Here is a 21,679-nt window from a genome sequence, read left to right on the forward strand (position 1 = left end):
CTTGAGTCTGGATAGGATTGAAGAAAGGAAATTTATCTTGGTAAAGGCTCTCAAAAGCACTGTTCCTTAGAGCAGACACGGGCAATGGCTGCAGGTCCAACAGTTCAGTTGGAGGTGGGTACTTCTCCGGTAGGATCAGGTGTCGGAAAGAGACAGGCAGCTGGGTCTCACAAGCTGTCAGGGAAGAAATGGAACACTAGGAACAATCTCCAGCAGACCTTCACAGCCCCATTCATGAACACCAGAGACCTTAGGCTGTGTCTGTACCACTCTCTTAATAGAGACAAGAAGTCTACTACCATCCTTGGAAGGTATGTTCCTAGGGAACTCAGAAGACACTCACAGAGCCAGCGGTCAGATACCACTCGGATGAAGTATTGAGGGGGCAGTGGTTCGAAGACTGGGACGAAGAATGTGATGAGATGCTCGTCCTGGGCATACTTGGCCTTCAGTAGAAAATATTCATGGTGCAGAATCACCTCACTGTCCACATCTTCCACTAGAATCCAAAATGCCTCTGAGGAACCATGGACCTGCCAACCCAAGCACCAGTGAAATAAGAATGGGCAATGAGGGGACTAAGCAACTCCAACTGCAGCCTCTAGCCAACAAAGCCTTGCCTTTTCATCCCACTGGAAATCCGGTGTGATAGTCAGCTCTACTTTCAGGGTAGAGCGTGTAATAGGCTGCAGATGCACCGACAACTCCAACTTGGGGAAGAGATGGACATACTTGTGGATGGTCTTCCCCATCTTCGGCATTCGTATAAGCTCACCTATGAGAAATAAAAGCTGTTGCTGGCCAGCCTAGCAAATCTACAATCAATGCCAAAGGGCAACTGTGGTAAAGGAGCAGATTCCACACCAGTGGACAGGCTCCTCACTTTAGTCTCAATGCTGTACTAACGGTTCAAAGTCTAACAGTGAGCTTGTACAATAGCAGGATGCAAGCATAGAGTACCAGTGCCCAGGGTGTAGGACCTGGGGCGTAGAAGGTTGACAGAAAAAGGCCTGGGCTGCAAGACAGGACAAGAACTTCACACACCTATCTCATTATGATTCAAATCGTACAGCCGCTCAAAGGGGAAGTTTTTCTTCTCGATCTTCTTCACTACTTCCTCAGGAAGCTTACGGAACTGACGAAGAGGACACATGGACTGCCACCTATCCAGAAAGGAGACACAGCTGGTTCACTGTTTCCGTAAGGCTGTCAACAAACTGCCGTCACCACAGTGTCCAGCACTAGAATAACCACACAGACCCTATCATTAAAGGAAGATGTCTTCTTTGCTCTCCAACCTCCCAGCCCTACATTCTAGGGGGCCCATCCACTTCCCACTTTCACCCAGGTCTATGACACATCTCAGGCACCAGAACTGGACATCAAGTGCACTGAGGCCCAAATTCACAATGACCATCTTCTAGCTCACTGAGCACTTACATGCGTTTGTCGATCATCTTGCAGAGATTCAGGGTCTTATCTGTAAGCTGTGCCCAGCCGCGATTCAGGACAATTTCAAAGATTGCACGCATCAACCGGCCAGCGGACTGAGAAAAGACAAGTGTTCCCATGGTGAAACCTCTGTGGCCTGTCTACCATAGCCTGATGACCTCAAGATCTGATGCAATCACTCATACCAATTCCGAAACAAACAAGTTTTTGTCTCCCACCTTTCAGGTTAAGACAGAATAATTAATAAAATATTTTGTCATTTTTCATGAACACCACAGCTACAATGGGACCGTTTCTCTTGGAAAGGATGACATGCCCAGCGGACCTGTCTCTACAAGCACCGACAGAGCTTCTTAGCACTTTGGAAGGCCTGCCCTTCCCACTAGCTCAAATCAGTACAGCAAAGTCAAGTGGCAGCAAGCAGCTGGCTTGCTGGAACAGCAGCGTCAGGCCTCCTTTCTTCAAGGTACACAGCAGAGAAGGCACTGGAATTATTTGGACTCTGCTCATCACTCAGAGCAACTTTGTCCTCACCTGGGTCACGTACACCATGTCAGCCATCAGTGCAAAGCCCTCCAGTTTCAGCTGTGAGATGAAGGCTTGGAGAAGAACGTTGATCTGCAAAGAAGCAGAGACAGCTAGCAAAGACCAATCAATTATCTGCATTTCTGTTCTGGTACATGTGCCAAAAAGGATCTTCCATGTTCTTGATTTACATGTTAAATAACTATTATTCCATATAAAGCATATGTAAGAAGGAAGCAGAGTAGGGAAATTGGGGGTAGGGGTTCAGCCAGTAGTCCAGCACATGATAGGTCAACCCCAAATACCCTCCTAGGAGTAGAAAGTATTGTGCATGTATTCATACAATATAATTACAATATATTACCATGTATGAAATCAAGTTCAAAGTTCATCTTTCGGAAACTGAATGATCATGTTTGAAAGTGAAGACACGCCTACCTTAGCACTGGGCTCTTCGATGCTCTCCTTTACAGGGATGGGCACCCTCTCCAGCAACTTCTGCAGCTCCAGCTTCTCCTCCTGCCACGAGGAAAGACAGGTCATAGGAAATCCACAGGCAACAGTCAAGGAGAGAAGTTATCCAGCAGCCTGGCAGGGGTCCCAACTCCTGTCCCGAAACACTCATCGGCTCACCTCTCTCACAGTGATGTTCTTGAACTCTGAGGACAAGGAAAACACTCGGAAAAGCTCAATCTCGCTCAGAGTGGGTTTTAGCAGCTGGTTGTAGGTCTGCACAGTGTCATTGGTGATATAGTAGTGACTGGCTATCCGGCCAAGTTCTGTCACCTAGAAAGAAGGAAGACTCAGTGCAAGGCTGACTAGTGATCAGCCCCCAACTTTAAACATCAAGTGACCATCTTAAGATGACAAGCAGATAAACTCCTTGGGATACCTTTACCTGCCTAATACAAGTGCCTGGAGCACAAAAAGAAGATGGCACAACAAACTGCCCTATGGAGAACTGATGATCATGTAATGAGATGGTCAAATGACCTTCCGCAACTCAAACTTGGAGAACCAGCTACCATTTTTAAAATCTAAGTGTTGGAGAGATGGTTGATGAAGGATGGCTGCTCTTCCAGAACACCTGTGGTTCAATTTCTAGCACCCGCATGGTGGCTCACAACCATCTCCAGTCACAGGGCAACCAATGCCTTACTTAAAAGTATAAATTTGAAAGTTAAGTTCATAGCTCAAAGAGTATAGTCAATTCCCCAATCTAGACAACAGGTAATTAGACAGGCATTACATACATTAAAGGACCTAAATTTTGCTAAAACAGCCTCAAAAATCACATACTAATCACCTGAAAGTTGCCTGTCTTCTTATCATACTTGACCAGATTGTTCTTATCCAGCATCAAGGCAGCAGTGTGAACAAGATCTAGTCGGCGCTGGTCCAGCAAGGGATCTCCCTTGAGGTCATCATGAGAGATGCCATAGAGGGTCGGGGACCGGAGCATTCGGATGTACAGGTAGGCATAGCCCAGCCAGTTCACTGCATCCTGCAAGACAGTTCATGGTGTTTAGCGCGAAGAACTGCTAGTGTCCAAAGAGAAGTCCCATAGATAGCTTGGACATGAATTCTCAAGGACTAGGACACACAGTACAGTATCTTCTTCAATTTAAATAATCTTTTCAAGTATCTTAAACATAAAAGGAATTATCTGCCACAAACCCAAGAATGATGGGGAAGCTCAGCCAATCACATCTGGCTTGGGTGTGGCCACCTGGAGCCAGGTAGATAAACGGGGGTAGATAGGTGCGCGGGTTCTCTGCGCTCTGCGCGGGGCTTGCCTGACCCGTTTGGACTTCAGACCTTTTACTTGGGTCGCGTGAGTTTCCCCATTTTTCAATTATTAAACTATATCTGTTATTTTGAGCTGGTCTGGTTATTTTAGTGTATTGATCGAATACGCATTCACTTACACAGAAGCTTGCCCTGCATGAAGTGTTGTGCAGAATTTGAGACACTGCTGCTGGTCCTCAATATCCTCACAAGAGGGGCACACCACTCCAAGTCTCTTAAGGTATTAAGGAAAAGTGTAAAGCCCCAAGGACAAAGCCAGCCCTACCTTTGCATTCTGGACGTTCCCCAGCACAATTTCCGCATTGAGCATATCAGGCAGCTTTGATACCATCTGGCTCTCAATAGGAAGCTGCTGGTTGAGGAGGGAGAGGTAGTACTGCAGCTCTCCGTGAGATGTGATGAGTATACCTTCACCTTTTGTGTCATACTGAGGGCGTCCAGCACGGCCCAGCATCTAAGTCAGAAGCAATAAAAGAAAATGTTATAGTAGAGCTTTGGACAAGAGTCTACACACTTAGACCTTGGCCTTGATCTGCCATCTTTCCAACATCCTTGTGCTCCAGGCCAGGATGTTGATCCCATTGGGAATCACCCTCAGAGGCTCGGTACCTGCAGAATGTCCAGTGCTCCCAGCTCTGTCCAACGCCCCTTCTCTGGACTGTACACCTGGGTGCCTTTGATGATGACTGTATGTGCAGGGAGATTTACACCCCAAGCCAGAGTTGCTGTGGAAACTAAAACCTAAAGAGGCAAAGGAGGGCAATGAGAAAAACATACCACCATAGCAGGGTCACATGCCTGGCTTGTCTGGCTTCTGAACTTAGCCGGGGGTAGGAGTGGATATATGACTCAGGGCCCAATGTGACACTGGAGCAAAAAAAGAGTTGCTTCAGTCCCTTATATACTTAAGAATACACCAAGGTTCCAGAGACACATATAGGTCAGAAGCTTAAACCTATATAAACAACTTAGTTACAAGATACTGGAAATCATCATCTCAGAGGAGGGAAAGAGTGTGGTCCTAGCCTGGCGGTGGTGGCACACAACTTTAATCCCAGCACTCGGGAGGCAGAGGCAGTCAGATCTCTTGAGTTTGAGGTCAGCCTGGTCTATAAGAGCTAGTTCCAGGACAGGCTCCAAAGCTACAGAGAAACCCTGTCTTATGTTTTTAAAAAAAAAAAAATCCTGTGATCCTGACCCTGTGAATTACAGTGTAGAGTTCTAAGAAGCACCCATCTAGCCATTCTTTCCTCATGCAGTGTATGAGGTGTTGAAAGAGACAGCATAACTACCACAGCCTCCAGCTTGGGCTAGCTGGTCCAGGTATCAAAGTCTAGGGCTGGAGAGAGGCTTAGTGGTTGGTGCACGGACTACTCTTGCAGAGGACTGGGCTTCAGGTCCCAGAACCCACACCTGATCACAATGTCTAACTCCAGGTTCCAGGGGATCTAGTGTCCACTTCTGGCCTCTGAGAGCACCTGCATGTGGTGTATATAAATTCATGAAAAACATACACACACACATAAATGAATGTTAAAAAAAAAGAAAAAAGTCTAAGAATCCTGCTAAGGGCAGAGCTATTGACATTTCAGATGCTCTAAAGTCTACATCACCTGCTCTTCCGAGTTTTACCCCTCCTCACCTGAATATGTTTGTCAGCAAAAAGATCTTCTACCAGTGTTCGGTCAACTCTGGTCATGCCTGCATGATGAATAGCAAAGCCATAAGGCAACAGATCCTTCAGCTCCAAGTTCTGTGAACAGAAAAATGATGTGGGAGTGTCATATATCAATCTGTTGATTTCATTGGTTAAGTTATAATAAACCAGCTGCTTGGCCTCATGGCTTGGAACATAGATGGGAGGAGTAAACAGAATAGAATTCTGGGCGGAAGAGGAAGTGAGGTCAGACTCTGCTCTGCTCCCGGAGAGACTCTACAGCTCTGCTCTGGAGCAGAGACGCCATGCTTGCCATGCTACACTCTCCCAGGATGGACGGAGGCTAGAATCTTCCTGGTAAGCGCACCTTGGGGTGCTTACACACATCATTAGAAATGGGCTAGTCCAGGTGCGAGAATTAGCCTGTAAGGGCTAGAGTTCATGGACCAAGCAGTTCTTTAAATGAATACAGTTTGTGTGTTGTTATTTCGGGCATGAGCTAGCCAAGCGGCCGGGGTGTTGGGGACGCAGCCCCGCCGCCGCTCCTATTTCAACAGAAAAAGACCATGAAATGAGGAAGCCTCCCTGTGGAACTGCTCCAGGGCCAAAGGAAACCTTTCCACAGGAGCCCCCATAATCACATATTGTGTTTTTTTACAAAAATCTATGAACTTAGGTTTGGTGTGTGCCTGTGTGTGGCATGCATGTGGAGGTTAGAGAACAACCTCCACTATGTGAGTCTCTGAGATTGCATTCAGGCCATTAGGCTTGGCATAGGCATCTTTATCTGAGTCATCTCCCTGGTCCCCAACTACTTTTAACCTATTAGAAACAGCAGCACTTGGTGCATAGTCCCAAAGCAATCGATCCAGCAATATGGAACCAGTCACCAGACACAAGCCCCAAGAAATAAATGGCCCTTTCTTACCTTGCACTGTTCTGCTTCTGTACGAAGGACTTCAGTGGAGGCAGAACCCTCTCGAAGAAACAGACCCAAGGTGTCCTTCTCCAGGCACATGTCACGAATTGCCCTGGCTGTCTTCCCAGTTTCTTTGCGAGAGTGGACAAACACCAGAACCTAAGGAGAATCGGACTATAGCTTAGGGATGGACCTTCAGCAGCTACTCTCATAGCACCAGAGCACTAGCTGTAAGAAACAGAGGCTGCTCCACTATAACTAGAAGCCATGCTAGTTTGGAAAGAAGATACCCAAAGTGAAGGCGGGTATGGTGACTCCACCTATAATCCCTGCATTAGAGGTTGTGCCTAAGTTCCAGGCTAGTCTGACTATTCAGAGAGCTCAAGCCTAGCCCGGGATACATTGCAAAACACTGTCTCAAAAAACAAAACGGAACAATTCAAGGGGAAGGAATGTACCAAGGACAGTGACACAGCCTTCAGCTGAGTAACTAAACTAATCCTAGAATTCTACCTTGAACAGCAAATTTAAGTATACAGTGTGTGAAGATTCAGACACCTTAAATAAGATATATTCAGAGCTAAACCAAGTCTAAGCCAAATAAAGATGTGTTTGCAAGATAATAGTAAAAGTATAAGACTGAAGAGGTGGCTCAGCAGTTAAGAACACTGGGTGATCTTCCAGAGGACCCACATGCAGCTTACAACTGTAACTCTAGTTCCAGGGGATCTGGCATCCTCACACAGACATACATGCTGGCAAAACGCCAATGCACATAAAATAAAAATGAATTTTTAAAAAATATAGCAAAACAATTATTTATAAAAATATTTAGGAAGTTTGAAACTAGTACCATTTTATAAGAAACATAGTCCTAGATTTAGTGTTCTGAAGTCTTGTCATATAAATTCCTGTGCTTCTCATCAGAAAAAGAAATGCATAACCTCTTACCTCTTGCCGTATTTAACACTACTAACCTTTGTTCAACTTCCAAATACAATGTGCTTTCATTAGTGTTTTGAGACAGGATTTCACTATGTACCCCTAGCTGGCCTTGAACTCAAAGAGTTGGCATTAAAGGCATGCAACATCATGCCCCACAGTTTGTTGGTTTTGTTTTTTTTTCCCGTTTAATTATTTATTGTGTGTGTGTGTGAGAGAGAGACATGCATGCATGCCACAGCACACTACCCTGTGGGCTCTGGGATCAAACTCAGGTCACCATTCTTAGAGGCAAGCACTGTTCGCTGCAGAGCCATTTCACTGGCCTGCTTTCACTAGATTTCTTTTCTTTTTTTCTTCAGTTTTTCAAGCCAAGGTTTCACGGTTTAGTTCTGGCTGTCCTGGAACTCACACTGTAGATCAGACTGGCCTCGAACTCAGTGATCCTCCGTCTCAGCCTCCAGAGTGCTGGGATTAAAGGTGTGCACCACCACTATCCAGCTGCTTTCACTAGATTTTAATTTGCAGCTTTATTTTTACTATCTTATAGACAGACTTATTTTTCTAGTTCCACTACCTTAAAGGAGGGGAATATTAATTATAAAACTATCATTAATGATCACAGTACTATTCAGATGATATTTCATCTAGGCTATAGTAATAGCTGTTTTCAGGAAATGATCCATTGCTTCTAAGTTACCAGTTTATTTATTTATTATTTATTTTTATTTTATGTATATGAATGTTTTGTATGTGCACCATGTAAGTGCCTGATGTCCACAAAGGCTAGAAGAGAAAGTCAGATCCCCTGGAACTGGAGTTTCCAGACTGCTCAGAGCCTCCATGTGGGTGATAAGACCTGAACCTGGGTACTTTGCAAGAGCAGCCAGTCATCTCTCCAGCCTAGAAGGTGTCCAATTTATCAGTGCAGAATTATTCATAGTATTCCATCTCCTATGTATGCAGTAATAGAAATTGAACCCCAGGGTTCACACATGCTATGTCTATGCTCTACCACTGTGTTCTACCCAAGTCCCCAATTGTTCCTTTGATTTTATTTTATTTTATTTTATTTTTGGAGGGGAGGGTCTTTGTATAACCCAAGCTGGTCTCCAGCTAGCTTGAAGTCTTTCTGCCCTAGTCTCCTAGGTTGTGGTATTAGAGGATTGTACCAACTCTGCTAGATCCTGACCATATTTGAGGGCAAGTTTTGCAGTAATAATTCATGTCATTTATGACAATTGGTGATTCATGCTATTTACCCTGTCAACTTTGCTTATGTCAAAAACAGAAAAAGTTCAAGAACCATCAACAGACCTGATTTTTTCCAGCATGTTCCATGATTTTCTCATAGACTATTTCATTCATGATCTGGAAACGCTTGATAGCTTTTTTCTCCGTGATGCCCACGTATGTCTGTTCCAGAGGCACTGGGCGGAAGCTAGAAGTTCAACAGTTAGACAAATGACATTTCCAGCAGAGAATACTGTGAGGAAAGAAGTAACTTTCCATTGATCTAGAAGCAACAATGCTTTTTAGAATACACATAGGACCCCTAAAACTCATTTAGTATGCTCCTTAGAGACAGGAAGGGGACAGGAAGACTGACTTGGTAAAACGTTTCCAGTCTCTTCTACCTGTTGTCGAAGTAGAAGAGGCCCTTGGCAGGGTCAACACGCAGAAAGGTAGCCACATCCTCATAGTTGGGGAGGGTAGCACTAAGACCAATGAGTCGGACATCTTCTTGCGTCATCTCAATGTTTCGGATGGCCCTGGCCACCAAAGCTTCTAAGACAGGACCTCTGTCATCATGTAGAAGATGGATCTCATCCTAAGGAAGCGAAAGACAGAAAGCTGTACCAGAGATAGAGCATCCTCCCTTGAGATTAGTCTGTTATAGAAGTATATAGCCTAAGACACCTAGTAAAGATAAAAACAGAAGTCAAAGCCAGAGTCCTAAAGAACTAACATAGCTTTTAGTAGGAATTAGCAGAGTGTAGACTGCTTAGGCACTTGTGAGTTGAGTCCTCTACTTTACCATAAGTCTTACACATATATGATGGTTCTAACCAGGTTTTATCAAACAGGTCTTCACTTTTGGACAGGACTCTTTCATCAAGAACAAGAACAAAAACTACCAGGCTTCATTTACAATAAAGCTCCCACTGCCAAGAGCAGTGCTTCTCAGATTCTGTAAGCACTGAAGACCTGGAGGTGTTATGGAAATGAAAATGGAATTCAAAGGCATGGGCAGGCCAGGGGTTCGGCACTCCTAGGAAGCAGTTATGCGGGCTGCTGTAGAAGCATGGAGGAGCGAAGCTCTAAAGGAGGTTAGCAAACTTTTCTTCAAGGGCTGGACATGCAATACCACAGGCTTGTGAGCCATGCAACTCTTGTTACAAATACTCAATTCTGCCAGAGCAACACGCAGGACAAGAGAAGCTAGAAGCAGTACATAAGCCAATCTACACAACTGTGTTCAGTAAGACAAAAACTTGTAGCCACAATTTGCTAACTCCCACTCTGAACTCAGAACACGAACTACTTTCTTAGACACCATAAAGAAGCAACCTTCAGAGGCCAGTGAATCGGCTCAGTGGGTAAAGGCACTTTACCACCACCCTAATGGCTTGAATATATATGATGGAAGGACAGAACTGACTCTCACAAGTTATATTTTGACCAACCTACACGCGCGTGTACACACACACACACACTATATATATATATATATAAAACAAAAAATTTTAAAAATGCAATTAATTAAAAAAAAAATGAACACTTGGCTCAAAGTTCATTTCCTATAGATCCTTCTATGTAAATGGAAAGCAATGTCTCAATTCCTTACTTGTCCCGACAATAGATTATTTATAAAGCATTTCAATGTTCTTGTGAGGACAAAATTATTTTTGTGTGTTTCCATTTGATTCAAATTATTTCAAATTATTCTACAAAGTGAATCCAGAACATGAGTGACCTGCCTCAAAAAAAAAAAAAAAAAAAAGTGGAAGATGGCAAACATCACGCACTGACTGGGAGGAAAGCTTCTGGGACATGCAGATTCTGGGTCAATGGTCACAGTAAAGCTCTTAATGGCTCATATGACGGAATGTGCACATAGGCCTTGAGGAACAGAACTGATAAACACAGCAAATCCTCCCCTGTTGGAACACAGTCCAATACAATAATGGAGTCACGTGAGAATTCTGAGTCGCTGGTAAAAAAAACTCCAAGGAAACAAGACACCAGTGTCCTCGGTTTCTTCAAAAACATGGAACTGTTCTTGGAATGTGTTTTCGTGCTCCTCCCATGTGCAGCGGGGAGGAGCAAGCTTACTTCAGCTGTTTTTATTCATATGCCTCTATGGAAAAACATGTTTTTGCCACGTGTGGCTTATCCTGGTGACCGAACACCTTAGTCATGTGATCTTCTTAACTCTCAGAGTATAAACTGTCTGATGTTCTGAATAAAGTTGGCTTTAGTCCGTCTCATTTTTAGGCCCTGTTCTTCCAGGTTCACCCAGCCTGACCAGGTTCCCTGACCACAGGTGATCTCTCCTTCATTCACTCTCTCCACTCACCAAGACAATGAGGCGGACCAGCTGAGTATAGGTGCGCTCCCCGCCTTTGCGTGTGATGATGTCCCACTTCTCAGGGGTGCAGACAATGATCTGTGTGGCACTGATTTCTTCCTTGCACAGCTGGTGGTCTCCAGTCAGCTCAGCAACAGTAATGCCGTATGTGGCCAGGCGCTGGAAGAACAGACACCAGCAACATGTGATGGGCTTCAAGGTCAGCTCAAGGGCAAGGAGTTTGCCTACTGTGTGCAGAAGTCTGCTAGATGATGCCTGAAGGGCTGGGGACCAGGAGAAGGTGAACAAATATTAAACAAGTTCAGTTCCACTAAGGGAGAGGAGGCAAAGGCTCTCGAGGAACCCTACACGAAGTAGGAAAATGGAACTGGAGTAACAGCCCACAAGCTATCAAACATATTCGTGTGCCAGAAATACTTCAAGATGCATGACTCCAAAACCACTATGGAGATGATCAAAGAGAGATGGAGTCCGTGTAAGAGAGACCAAGACATTTTTGCTTCAGAAATTACATGGGTTGAATTCTACCTTGGGAATGGAAAAAAAAAAAAAAAAAAAAAAAAAATCCAAAGATCCCTAACAAAAAAAAAAAAAAAAAAGTGATACAGAGACCCCTCCTCACGATATGGACAGCTGCAGCTACTACCTTCTAGAGAAGCTATGACGTACCTTTCCAAAACTGCCCACCATCTCCTGCACCAAGGACCGCATGGGAGCTATGTAGATAATCTTGAAGTCATCCACATTGATAGTGCCATCCATGTTGATGTGTTTCCCTATCTCCCGGAGCATACACATCAGGGCCACATTGGTCTTCCCAGCACCCTAGAGGCAGGTCAGAGACAAAGTTTATTCATCTGCTATGGCTACTGCCCTGACTTCCATGGGCTAGCACCAAAACAGAGAAAGAATTGACCTCTGGATTGCCCATGTCTTCCATAACAGAATAGAGAATAGCCAGGCATGGTTATGCCACCCCTTTAATCCCAGCACTTGGGAGTCAGAGGCAGAGACACAGACAGGCAGATCTCTGTGAGTTTAAGGGTAGCCTGGTCTCCACAATGAGTTCTAGGACAGCCAGGGTTACATAGTAAGACCATGCCTCAAAAAAACCATAAAGAAAAGCCTGGTGTAAAGATTAAGATTCAACTTGCCACCAAAACATTTCAGGACAGAAAAAGGAGGCAGGCAATGCTTACTGTAGGAGCACACAGCAGCAGATTCTCATCTGTCTCCAGGGCAGCACGGTAGAGTTTACTCTGGATCCGGTTCAGTGTTTTGAAGCCCTCAAATCCCGCCTGGGCATACTTTGGCAGCTTCTCCACAGGAAGCAGTTGCTAGAAGGAATGTTCCACAATTTAGGCTATGGCATCCTTCAACAAGCTGTTCATTCTTGTAAGATTTCTTATAAGATTACCATGATATCATGACATGATTCCCCATAATTTCATTCCCTGGCAATCACTGTTCATAATTCTCTATTATAAACCTGTACAGAGAGATCACTAATGCTTCCTTGTCTCAGAATGGGAAAACACTGGAATAGTTTCCACCTCTAAAATAAAGTATCTTCGAGACAGCTGACATTTTAGTCAATGGCTAAAAGCCAAACTGGAAAAGAGGAGAAAGAACAGGGAGTTGAGAAAAGTAATTCACTCACTTCTTCTGAGCCGAAGGGCTTAGGCTTTAAGGCTGGCACGTGCACCTCTTCATAGCCCTTTCGCTGGCGTCGGAAGGACCCATCAGGGAGCTGGCAGCGTTTGTTGGCCATGAAGTGGCTCCCTTGTGTGAAAACAAGGTCCTCCAAATCCAGAACCTGCCGTGGAGCCAGAGCCTGGAAACAGGCAAAACAGTAACAGGCTGAGCAGGTGAGCTTTCCACCCACCACAGCCTGGGATCAGCCGGGCACTCACCTCTCCACCCTGGTCCAAATCCATGGTCTCCAGATCTGTGTCCATTCGGGACTGACGGACTCTCTCTCTCCGGGACCTTTCTTCCTGAAGCAGGGACACAGAAAAGGCACAATGATTATCACTCTCCTGGGTTGTTGTCCCTTCTAAATCCTTCTGGGTTGGGTTTCACTCACAGGTGCTAACTCATGTGTCCCCAAACCCAAAATATCACTTTATTTTGAAACCTGAAAGAAACTGCAAAAACAAACGAACAAACACCAAAAAAAAAAAAAAAAAAAAAAAGGCCTGAAGTATGGTGCTCTCTATGAGGCAAACATGCTCCGTTCCTGGATGGTAATAAACAGGCCCCCATGGTGCTAGGTGAAGACAGTGCCACAACCATAGCAATGAGTGTGCTTGACTTTACTTTGCACCCTGACAAGCTCCAGGACCCAAAGATATGCTTATTATCTCAGACACTGAAAGAAGGAGAAAGAAAACAAACCAGCCCTCACTCTGATCAGGTCTTCCTTCTCAGTCTCATGGAGCTGATAGAGGAACTTAGAAAGCTCTGGGTCGGCTTCCATCTTTCCCATGATCCTTTCCTTTTCAGCTTCACTCTGAGCACTGGCCAACAAGGTACAGTATAAAACTGCCAAACACAACAGGCACAGAGAGGAAGTGGAAAAGAGAAAATGAAATAAAATCAACTTTTATTTCTAAACATAAAGAAGATAATTAAATGCTGAAGCCAAAGAAGCACACAATTCATTCACAATGAACATGCAGATGAAAACACACACACACGACACACACTATCCAGCCACAACTGAATGCAGACAGACACACACACACCACACAATCTGGCCACATTGAATGCAGACACATATACACACTATCCGGCCACAACTGAATGCAGACACACACACATACACACACACACAATCTGGTCACAACTGAATGCAGACACACACACATACACACACACACAATCTGGTCACAACTGAATGCAGACACACACACACCCCAAGCAAGCAAGAGCAGAGCACAGTCTACTCACTCATCATCCTGTGTTGCCGCAGCACTTTAATGAAGTCAAAAGTGTTGAAACCAAGGAGCAGAACGAGTTGGTTCTCACATTCTCGGTCGTCACTTGCTGTCTGGAGAGAGCAAATAACACCACCAGTCAGAACAGAGCCATCGCTTCTTCAAACACTGTCCTTGCATTGGTCTCCCTGAACAAACACTGTTCCTTCCTGACAAGACACATGAAACAGAAATACCATCTAGGCCATACCTTCAAAATCTCCAGCACCTCATCTGCCTTCTTCTGCGACACAATGGCATCATCATAGAAACGACTGAGCTGTCGCTGCAGCCAGAACGCATCAATATCCCGAGGGTGCAAATCCTTCTTCTTTGAACTCATCAGTTCTCCGGAGGCTACAAGCTAAGGAGGAGAGCAGGCACTCGGCTCACTAGGGCTCTTCAGCACGCTGCAACGAAGCTACCTGTCACCCTACAATTGCCTTCTAAGGCCTTTCCAGAAGGAAGCAGCTCTATTACACTGAATTCAGGATCACACCATAGTAAGATTTCATTAGGCCACATCTTTGGGAAGAGTAACAACTGACTAAAATCCTAAAAAAAAATAAATAAAAATGCTAACTGTTTATGGCTCAAACTGGGCTTGGTGGAACATCTGTAATCTCAGCAATAAAGAGGCTGATGAAGAAAATTTCAAATTCCAGATCAATCTGAGCTGTCCATCAGGTTCTACCTCAGAAAACACACCACGCACACACACACACACACAGAGGCTAGTAGTATAGGCCTGCGTGGACTATACAGTAAGTGTTAAGTCCAGCCTGAGCAACTCAGGCCCTTTCTCAAAAAAAGAAAAGTTTCTTTAATGCAGGAGCATCCACTACGCATAAATCAGTAAGTTTAACCGCTAAGACAAACAAAGATACTCGAATAGTGTTGTCACTGCAGTGGTATCTACATATCAAATTTTTAAAAATCAAATTATCCATCAAAAAGAAGTCTGGAAAACAGACACAGGTATGCCCATAATCCCAGAACTTGAGAGCAAGACATATTAAAAGTTTGAGGCCAGCCTGGGCTGCAGAGAAAGCTCCTGTCTCAACAAAACTCTAAATAACTCTAAATAACCCAAAAAGATGAGAAAAATGAAAATTAGTCAGTGGCGGAGCACTTGCCTAGCATGCCCAAAGCCCTGGGTGTAGTCTCCAGAACAACCCCCCCCACCCCCGCCCCTCAACCCCACCAAAAAAAAAACCAACCAAGGCCCAGTGAGTATTTCAGTAGGAGGAAGTGCTACATCCAGAAATAAGCCAGCCACAGCAGGACAGAGTCTGTACTTACATTAGCCGAGAGGGTACAACGCACAACAGCCTCATCCCCTTCCATGTCGTCATCAGAAGCTTCTTCGCGGACTTCCCCATACACATCTTCATCGCCTTCCTACGGAGACAACTCCATCTCAATATAGATGTGGGACAGGTTCTGCGTCATACAGTCCCTGTCTTTCTATCACTCTAAGTGAGTTCTGTGGTCATAACAATGGCTTTGGGGTGAAACCACCTGTGTATTGAAAGCAGGATCACCCAAACTCCAGGAACACTAGAGGAACGACCATTTGGAATGGGCTTGTTAGATGTGTCTGTCCTCTTTTCTGCTTCTCACCTCAGCTGCCACAGTGACAAACACCCGGACACAGACAATCTCAAATTAAGACTACTGGCTAGCAGAAGAGCTGTGAAGATGGATACCCAAGAAACAGACTGAGCCGGCTCTGCAGACACCATACTTATTTGCTCATTACTGCATATACTCACATTGCGGAGTGTGTACTTAAAATGTTCAATAATTAGCATGAAATAAATGTAAGCAAAAAATCCTGTCAGGTTGTTCCTAATTAAAACTACCAATTAACTATTCTATAGGAAGGGACTTAACCATCTATAGCAATCATTTTGTTTTACAAAAAGAGAAACTGAGGCAAAATGACCTGCCCCTAGATACAGGCTCAAACTCAAGATTGCCCTGACTCTCCTGTGTCAGCCCTTCTTCCTCTCTGGTTACAAATTTCAGAAACCAAACTCATCCAATGAAAACTCTAAACTACAATGTTTTTATATTTTAGAGACAGAATTTCACTAAGTAGCCCGGCTAGCCTCAACTCCCGACTGTTGGGGTTGCAGGCATCTAGCTACCATTCCTGGTTTAACTTTGCTGTTTTTTTTTTTTTCAGCTGTCCCACTCATTCCTATTTAGTTATAATCTAGAAGTGGCAAGCATTAACCCCAGCAGCTGCTGTAACAGCTAAATAGCCAAGTACAAACTAGGTCCATACTCCTAGGGAATCATGCTTTCTTTTGAAACTAGCAGTTAACACACAGTACTAAAAATGTAACAAATTATTACAATCAGGCAAAAACACTATAGCAGGACACATCCTCACTGAAGATGTGCTGGATCTTCTTTTCCTTCTCTATCATGTTCTCGACAATTTCATATGTGTAGACAATACTGATTAATTGTACCTCATCCTCCCGTCTCCACCTATCCTCCTCTTTCCTACACATCTGTTTCTCACATTCATGTTTGTTTATTTTGTGACCCGTTGAATTTAATCAGGGCTGTCTGTAGCCATGGGTTTGAGGCTATCCATCGAAGGCCAGCAGGCTCAGAAGAGGCTACACAACTAAAGACAATGACCTCCTTTCCATCACCTATCAATAACCAATAGCTAGGCAGGACAGAGTAGCCCCATCGCTGGCTAACTTCATGATTCCAATAGCTGTGTTGTGCCTAAAGGATGGCATTTTTCAGTTCTTCTCCCTAGTTTTCTGGTCCATCTGATTTATTATAAGCTGTTAATTTGCATCTACTGGTTTAAATTAACTTTTAAAAAAGCAAAAAACTAAAGTTAATCACAATAACTTTTTAAGCAAAATAAGACAAACTTTCTAAGTTGAACACAAAACACTATAAAATATTAAGCTAAGGATTTCAGTACACGAGACAGGCTCCCATCACCTAGGCAACTTCACAAAGCAAAACAGATGGGATGCATTTACTTAGTCACTCACCTCCTCATCAGACTCAAACTGCACATTCACACCATAGGTCTCATCAATGTTGTCATCTGAGGAGACAAGGAATTACAAAGAGAGGCAGTGAATAGTGGAGACACTTGAGCCCATTTCCTCAACTGCCTGGTTTGCTTACTCTCAGGTCAGACACACAGACTTAAAGAACATGAAAACCAGCACACAGGCCTCTCCAACCTGCCAACCTGGATTCTGCCATGCTCAGCTCCTAAATCCTCCCTGCTCTCTCCCACACTCTACATAATAAGTCTCAGAATAAGAAATGGCTGCCATTGGGGGCTAGAGAGATGGTTTAATGGTTAAGAGCACTGACTGCTCTTCCAGAGAACCTGGGTTCAATTCCCAAAGCTCACATGGCAGCGCACAACTGTCTATAATTCATGTCTGGGTTTCAGAGGACCTGACGCCCATGGCAAAACACCAATGCACATAAAATAAGTAAATTTTTTAAAATATGGCTGCCAGGGTTGAATAGATAGCTCAACCACTAAATACTAAGACTCACAACCAAAACCAAGAAATGGCTGCTGGAAGAATTCTAGTGCCTATCAGTCATTACTCTCTATTTTTAAAGATGGGTTTTTTGTTGTTGTTTGTTTTTGTTTTTTTAGAGACAGGGATTCTCTGTGTAGTTTTGGAGCCTATCCTGGAATTCTCTCTGTAAACCAGGCTGGCCTCGAACTCAAAGATGCACCTGTCTTCCCAAATGCTAGGATTAAAGGCATGCACTACCACAGCCCAGCAAAGATGAGGCTTCCTATGGAGCCCCAGTAGGCCTAGAACTTGCTATGTAGATCAAGCTGACTTGCTGGAATTATAAACCTATGCTAACATAAAATAGGTTATGGAAACAATGCTATTCTGAAATTTTAACAATGACACTGAGTGCTCACTAAGAAAGACCAACAGTCACAAAATGTCATCAGGACACAAAGGGCTCAGGTACCCACCCATATTCTGGATCTCCTTGTCTCCACCGTAGTCTGTGATCTTCTTGCCCAAGTTTACCAGCACATGGTATCTGGTGTCATCTGTCTGACCCAGCAACAGGTCAATCTCCCTTCTTCTCTCCTTGTCTCGAAGTTTTTCATTCTTCAGGACAGCCAGAACCTCATCAGCCGCCCCACAAAGGATATCACGAGGCTGAAGAAAAAATACAGACATTTACTACAACGATATGTAGAAGGTCACTGACCAGATTTGTGGCAATAGGAAATAAACATATCTTCAAAATTACATGCGCTGGAGAGGTGGCTCAAAAATTAAGAGTACTTGTTGCTCTTGTAGGCTGAAAAAAATCGTAACTCAAGTTCCAAGAGATCTGATGCCTATTCCTGATCTCCAAGGGCACCAGGTGTCACACGCGCACGCACACACGTAAGCAGAACAATCATACACATAAAAAGCAATGTAAACAACAATAAAAAAAAAGGAAAATCTGCAGTATCCCAGGCTTTGACGACATTCATCAACAAGATACAGTGGCCTGTGCCTGTATTCCTAGCACTTGGGAAGAAATAGGACCAGAAGTTCAAGGTCATTCTTGAATGCACAGTGAATCTGAGGCCAGCTTGAGCTACATGAGACCTGGTCTCACACAAACAAAACTAAAAATTAAAAAGACAGCAGGGCAGTAGTAGCACACAGCTTTAATCCCAGCACTAAGAAGGAGAGGCAGGCGGATCTGAGTTCCAGGACAGCAAAGGCTACACAGAGAAACCAACAACAACAAAAAGACTAATAGGTATTTGCTAAGGATGAGATCCTGGAGTCGATCCGCAGAAAGGGGGGTGAGACACTAGGTAGTAAGGTGGTCTTCAAAAGCAGAACAGTTTGCCACAAATCTTCATGTGAAAGTGGCACTCAGCAACCTTCCCCTATCCTGTCACACTTTCACTAACTCTTTGCTCACACATCCTCTACTCCCCACCTCACTAGAGAACTCATAGGGACTCCCAATCTAATCCTAAGTGTGCAACGGTCCAGGGCAGATTTGGGGTAGGGACCACTAGGATTTATGTTCTCACTGACAAATGCTGTCTCTCTGACTTAGGCATCTCAGGTCTCTCTTCTATGAAAATTGAAAATGAATGTTAATAGCACAGATTCATAGTTAACACTCTATTCTGTATACACTAAGTGCTCAGGAAGTATTAGCCATTTCTGCAAAATGGTATTGCCTTCGCACCCTGCTGGGAAAATTCAGATTAAGATTCTTCTAGTTGGACTAAAAAGATGATTCTGCAGGTACAGGTACTTTCCACCAAGTCCAACAATTTAAGTTTGATCTCTGAGTCCCACACAGAGTAAAAAGAGGACCAACTCTGAAAGCTGTCCTGACTTCCGCATGCATCCTGCGGCGCACACACATAGGATAAATGCATGTAACTCATAATGTCACCAAAAGTCTTGCGCTACCACCCTTTTTCCAAACACAAGGTCTCATCCTCTGGTTCCAGACTCACCTGGTCTCCAAGAGCAGCCTGGATGAAGCTGAGCAGCACCTCGTAGGTCTCCCGAGTCTCCTTAGTCTTGGGCTTATAGATGATGCCCACCATCTCATCGATGCCCTCCGACAGCAACGTATAGCCTTTCATCTTGTTGATGTCGTGCCGGTCCTCGTCACGCTTTCGTCTCCTAGTGGACATACAATATGATGCTGAATGGGAGAACTTTCCATTCCTGAGCCAAGTTTCCCCTTTCTGTACATCCAATATGTGGAGACAGGAACACGAGTCAACAGAAGTAATTCCCGCTTGACCTTTTCATCATTTGATGAAGCATTTCTTTATCATCGGGAGGTGATTATATGATGCTATTTCAACCGGTTTTTGTTGTTTTGGTTTTTACCTTTTACTAGCCAGAGAGGCTAGACTCCAGAAGAATATACTTCTAGTGACTCCCAATAAATAAATAGAAAAGAAGCCAGATTCTAAAAAGCGAAGGACCAAGGAACACTTTTAAATTTCAACAACTCTTCTCGATTATAACCACTCCAACTAAACAGGGCCTGAGAACTGCTGAGACTTCCCAGAAAGAAACGGGAGAAAGAAAACACAGTCAGAGAATATATAACTTTTGAAATGAATCTACCAAGGTGGAAAAAAGGAAGAACAGCAAAACAAAAGCACCAGGAAGTGGGCAACAACCGCAGGGAGTCGGGGTAAGAAACTTGTAACAGGGATGGTGGGGCTGAATTACTGAGACAAAAGAGTAACAAGAGTCTTGAAACTAGTTGGTGATGGCCTGGAGAGAAGGCAAGTTAGGAGCAACACTACCTCTGCAGATGACCAGGGTTCAGTTCCGAGGCCCCACACTGGGTAGCTCACAACTGCCTGAAACTCCAGTTCCAGGGGATCTCAAACCATCTTCTAGCCTCCACGGGCATTTGCATGCATGTGCCTATACACATGCACACATGCACATAATTAAAAATAAAACAGACCTTTAAAAATATAGCTTGAAGAAAATTAGCATCTACCCATGAATCAGAAACAAAAGGTATCAACTGATTCATTGCACCCAAGTCCAAAAAAGCTTTAAACCTTGAAGAGGTTTTCAGTGTGTTTGGGCAAACGCTGCTGATCTTCCACGGGAATTTCAATTAAAAAAAAAAAAACTGTTCAAAAAGTTAAAGATGGGCTTTAAGTCAGGAGAAAAACACAACATCCCACTGATACCTACTTGGCCCTTCTTTCTTCCTGCATCTGTGGTTTGGTCCGTTGAGCCTTATCTCCCATACGGGTTCCCTCCAACTTCCCAACCAGGGACAGAACCTCTCCTGTTGGTTCATCACGGCGGGTCCGGTCAATAAGAGAGCGGTCAGCTTGAAGCACAAGATTTGAGTTCTGAAAAGAGCAACCTTAATCAAAACTTTGATATATAAATATTTTCGATTCCTGTTATCACAGTAACACTAGAAGATGGGAAAATACTGGAATAAAAAAATAATCCCCTTAGCCGGGAGGGGGTGGCGCGCGCCTTTAATCCCTGCACTTGGGAGGCTGAGGCAGATGGATCTCTGTATGTTTGAGGACAGTCTGGTCTACAAGAGCTAGTTCCAGGACAACTAGGACTGTTAAACAGAGGAACCCTGTCTCGAAAAAAAGCAAAATAAATAAATAAAATCTCCTTAATAGGGAAACAGTATCACATAACGCTATGCACAAGCACTGGACTGTCTGGTAAAGTGAACGATCAACGTTCCTAACAGTATCCATAATAACCCACATTTAGGTAAAGTGTTAAGCAGATTGGGGATAACAAGTAGAAGGGACGGTTTAGCGCTCAGGAGCCGGGGTGTGTGTGTGTTGGAGTGGAATCTCCTGAGTCCGCATGTGCCCTAAACTCCACTGGAGTTATTCCGTCGTGTTTTAATCCATCCTTCACCCAGACCTGATTTCCCCTTCGTGTCTGTGGCTCTCCACGAGCTCCCTCGCCCGCAACCCTCCTTCGAGACTTCACGCACCGCCTTGTACTCGTACTGCAGACTGCGGGCAGTCACATCCGCCATGGCTGCCGATGCTCCTGAAACTCAGGGTTACACTCGTCCACACGCTGCGAACCGCCTCGACAAACCGCTCCGGCCCGGCAGGAACGACGCAGGACCGACGTACGGGACAGAGAAAAGAAACGGACTTCCTTCCGTTTCCGGGACGCATGCTGAAAATGATACTTTCGGGTGAATACGCACGGCTTCTGGGCGGAGTTTGCAGACGATAGTACATCCGGGTCATGGGTCCGGTGGACCGA

At 44.4% G+C, this 21,679-nt stretch overlaps 1 protein-coding gene across 1 annotated transcript in view; it reads right to left on the reverse strand.

Moving 5' to 3' along the window:
- Snrnp200 (small nuclear ribonucleoprotein U5 subunit 200) overlaps positions 1–21,559 on the reverse strand; it is a 30,303-nt gene extending 8,744 nt beyond the window's left edge. The window contains exons 1-29 of the mRNA XM_050131535.1: positions 21,396–21,559; positions 20,612–20,775; positions 19,393–19,564; positions 17,878–18,070; positions 16,907–16,962; positions 15,177–15,275; positions 14,086–14,238; positions 13,849–13,948; positions 13,304–13,440; positions 12,810–12,893; positions 12,557–12,730; positions 12,096–12,233; positions 11,566–11,721; positions 10,885–11,055; positions 8,942–9,135; positions 8,622–8,745; positions 6,372–6,521; positions 5,429–5,539; positions 4,396–4,527; positions 4,052–4,240; positions 3,284–3,481; positions 2,611–2,763; positions 2,416–2,496; positions 1,987–2,070; positions 1,441–1,547; positions 1,045–1,163; positions 621–775; positions 344–533; positions 1–174 (exon numbers count right to left, since the gene is read on the reverse strand). Coding sequence (XP_049987492.1) covers positions 1–174; positions 344–533; positions 621–775; positions 1,045–1,163; positions 1,441–1,547; positions 1,987–2,070; positions 2,416–2,496; positions 2,611–2,763; positions 3,284–3,481; positions 4,052–4,240; positions 4,396–4,527; positions 5,429–5,539; positions 6,372–6,521; positions 8,622–8,745; positions 8,942–9,135; positions 10,885–11,055; positions 11,566–11,721; positions 12,096–12,233; positions 12,557–12,730; positions 12,810–12,893; positions 13,304–13,440; positions 13,849–13,948; positions 14,086–14,238; positions 15,177–15,275; positions 16,907–16,962; positions 17,878–18,070; positions 19,393–19,564; positions 20,612–20,775; positions 21,396–21,440 — 4,003 coding nt within the window. The 5' untranslated portion in view covers positions 21,441–21,559. The remainder of the gene's footprint in view (positions 175–343; positions 534–620; positions 776–1,044; positions 1,164–1,440; positions 1,548–1,986; positions 2,071–2,415; positions 2,497–2,610; positions 2,764–3,283; positions 3,482–4,051; positions 4,241–4,395; positions 4,528–5,428; positions 5,540–6,371; positions 6,522–8,621; positions 8,746–8,941; positions 9,136–10,884; positions 11,056–11,565; positions 11,722–12,095; positions 12,234–12,556; positions 12,731–12,809; positions 12,894–13,303; positions 13,441–13,848; positions 13,949–14,085; positions 14,239–15,176; positions 15,276–16,906; positions 16,963–17,877; positions 18,071–19,392; positions 19,565–20,611; positions 20,776–21,395) is intronic.
- Positions 21,560–21,679: the final 120 nt, after the last annotated feature.

This window comes from Alexandromys fortis, unplaced genomic scaffold (assembly GCF_014885135.2).
Source record: "Alexandromys fortis isolate MF-2015 unplaced genomic scaffold, M_Fortis_MF-2015_v1.1 scaffold_6, whole genome shotgun sequence".
Lineage (NCBI taxonomy): Eukaryota > Metazoa > Chordata > Mammalia > Rodentia > Cricetidae > Alexandromys > Alexandromys fortis.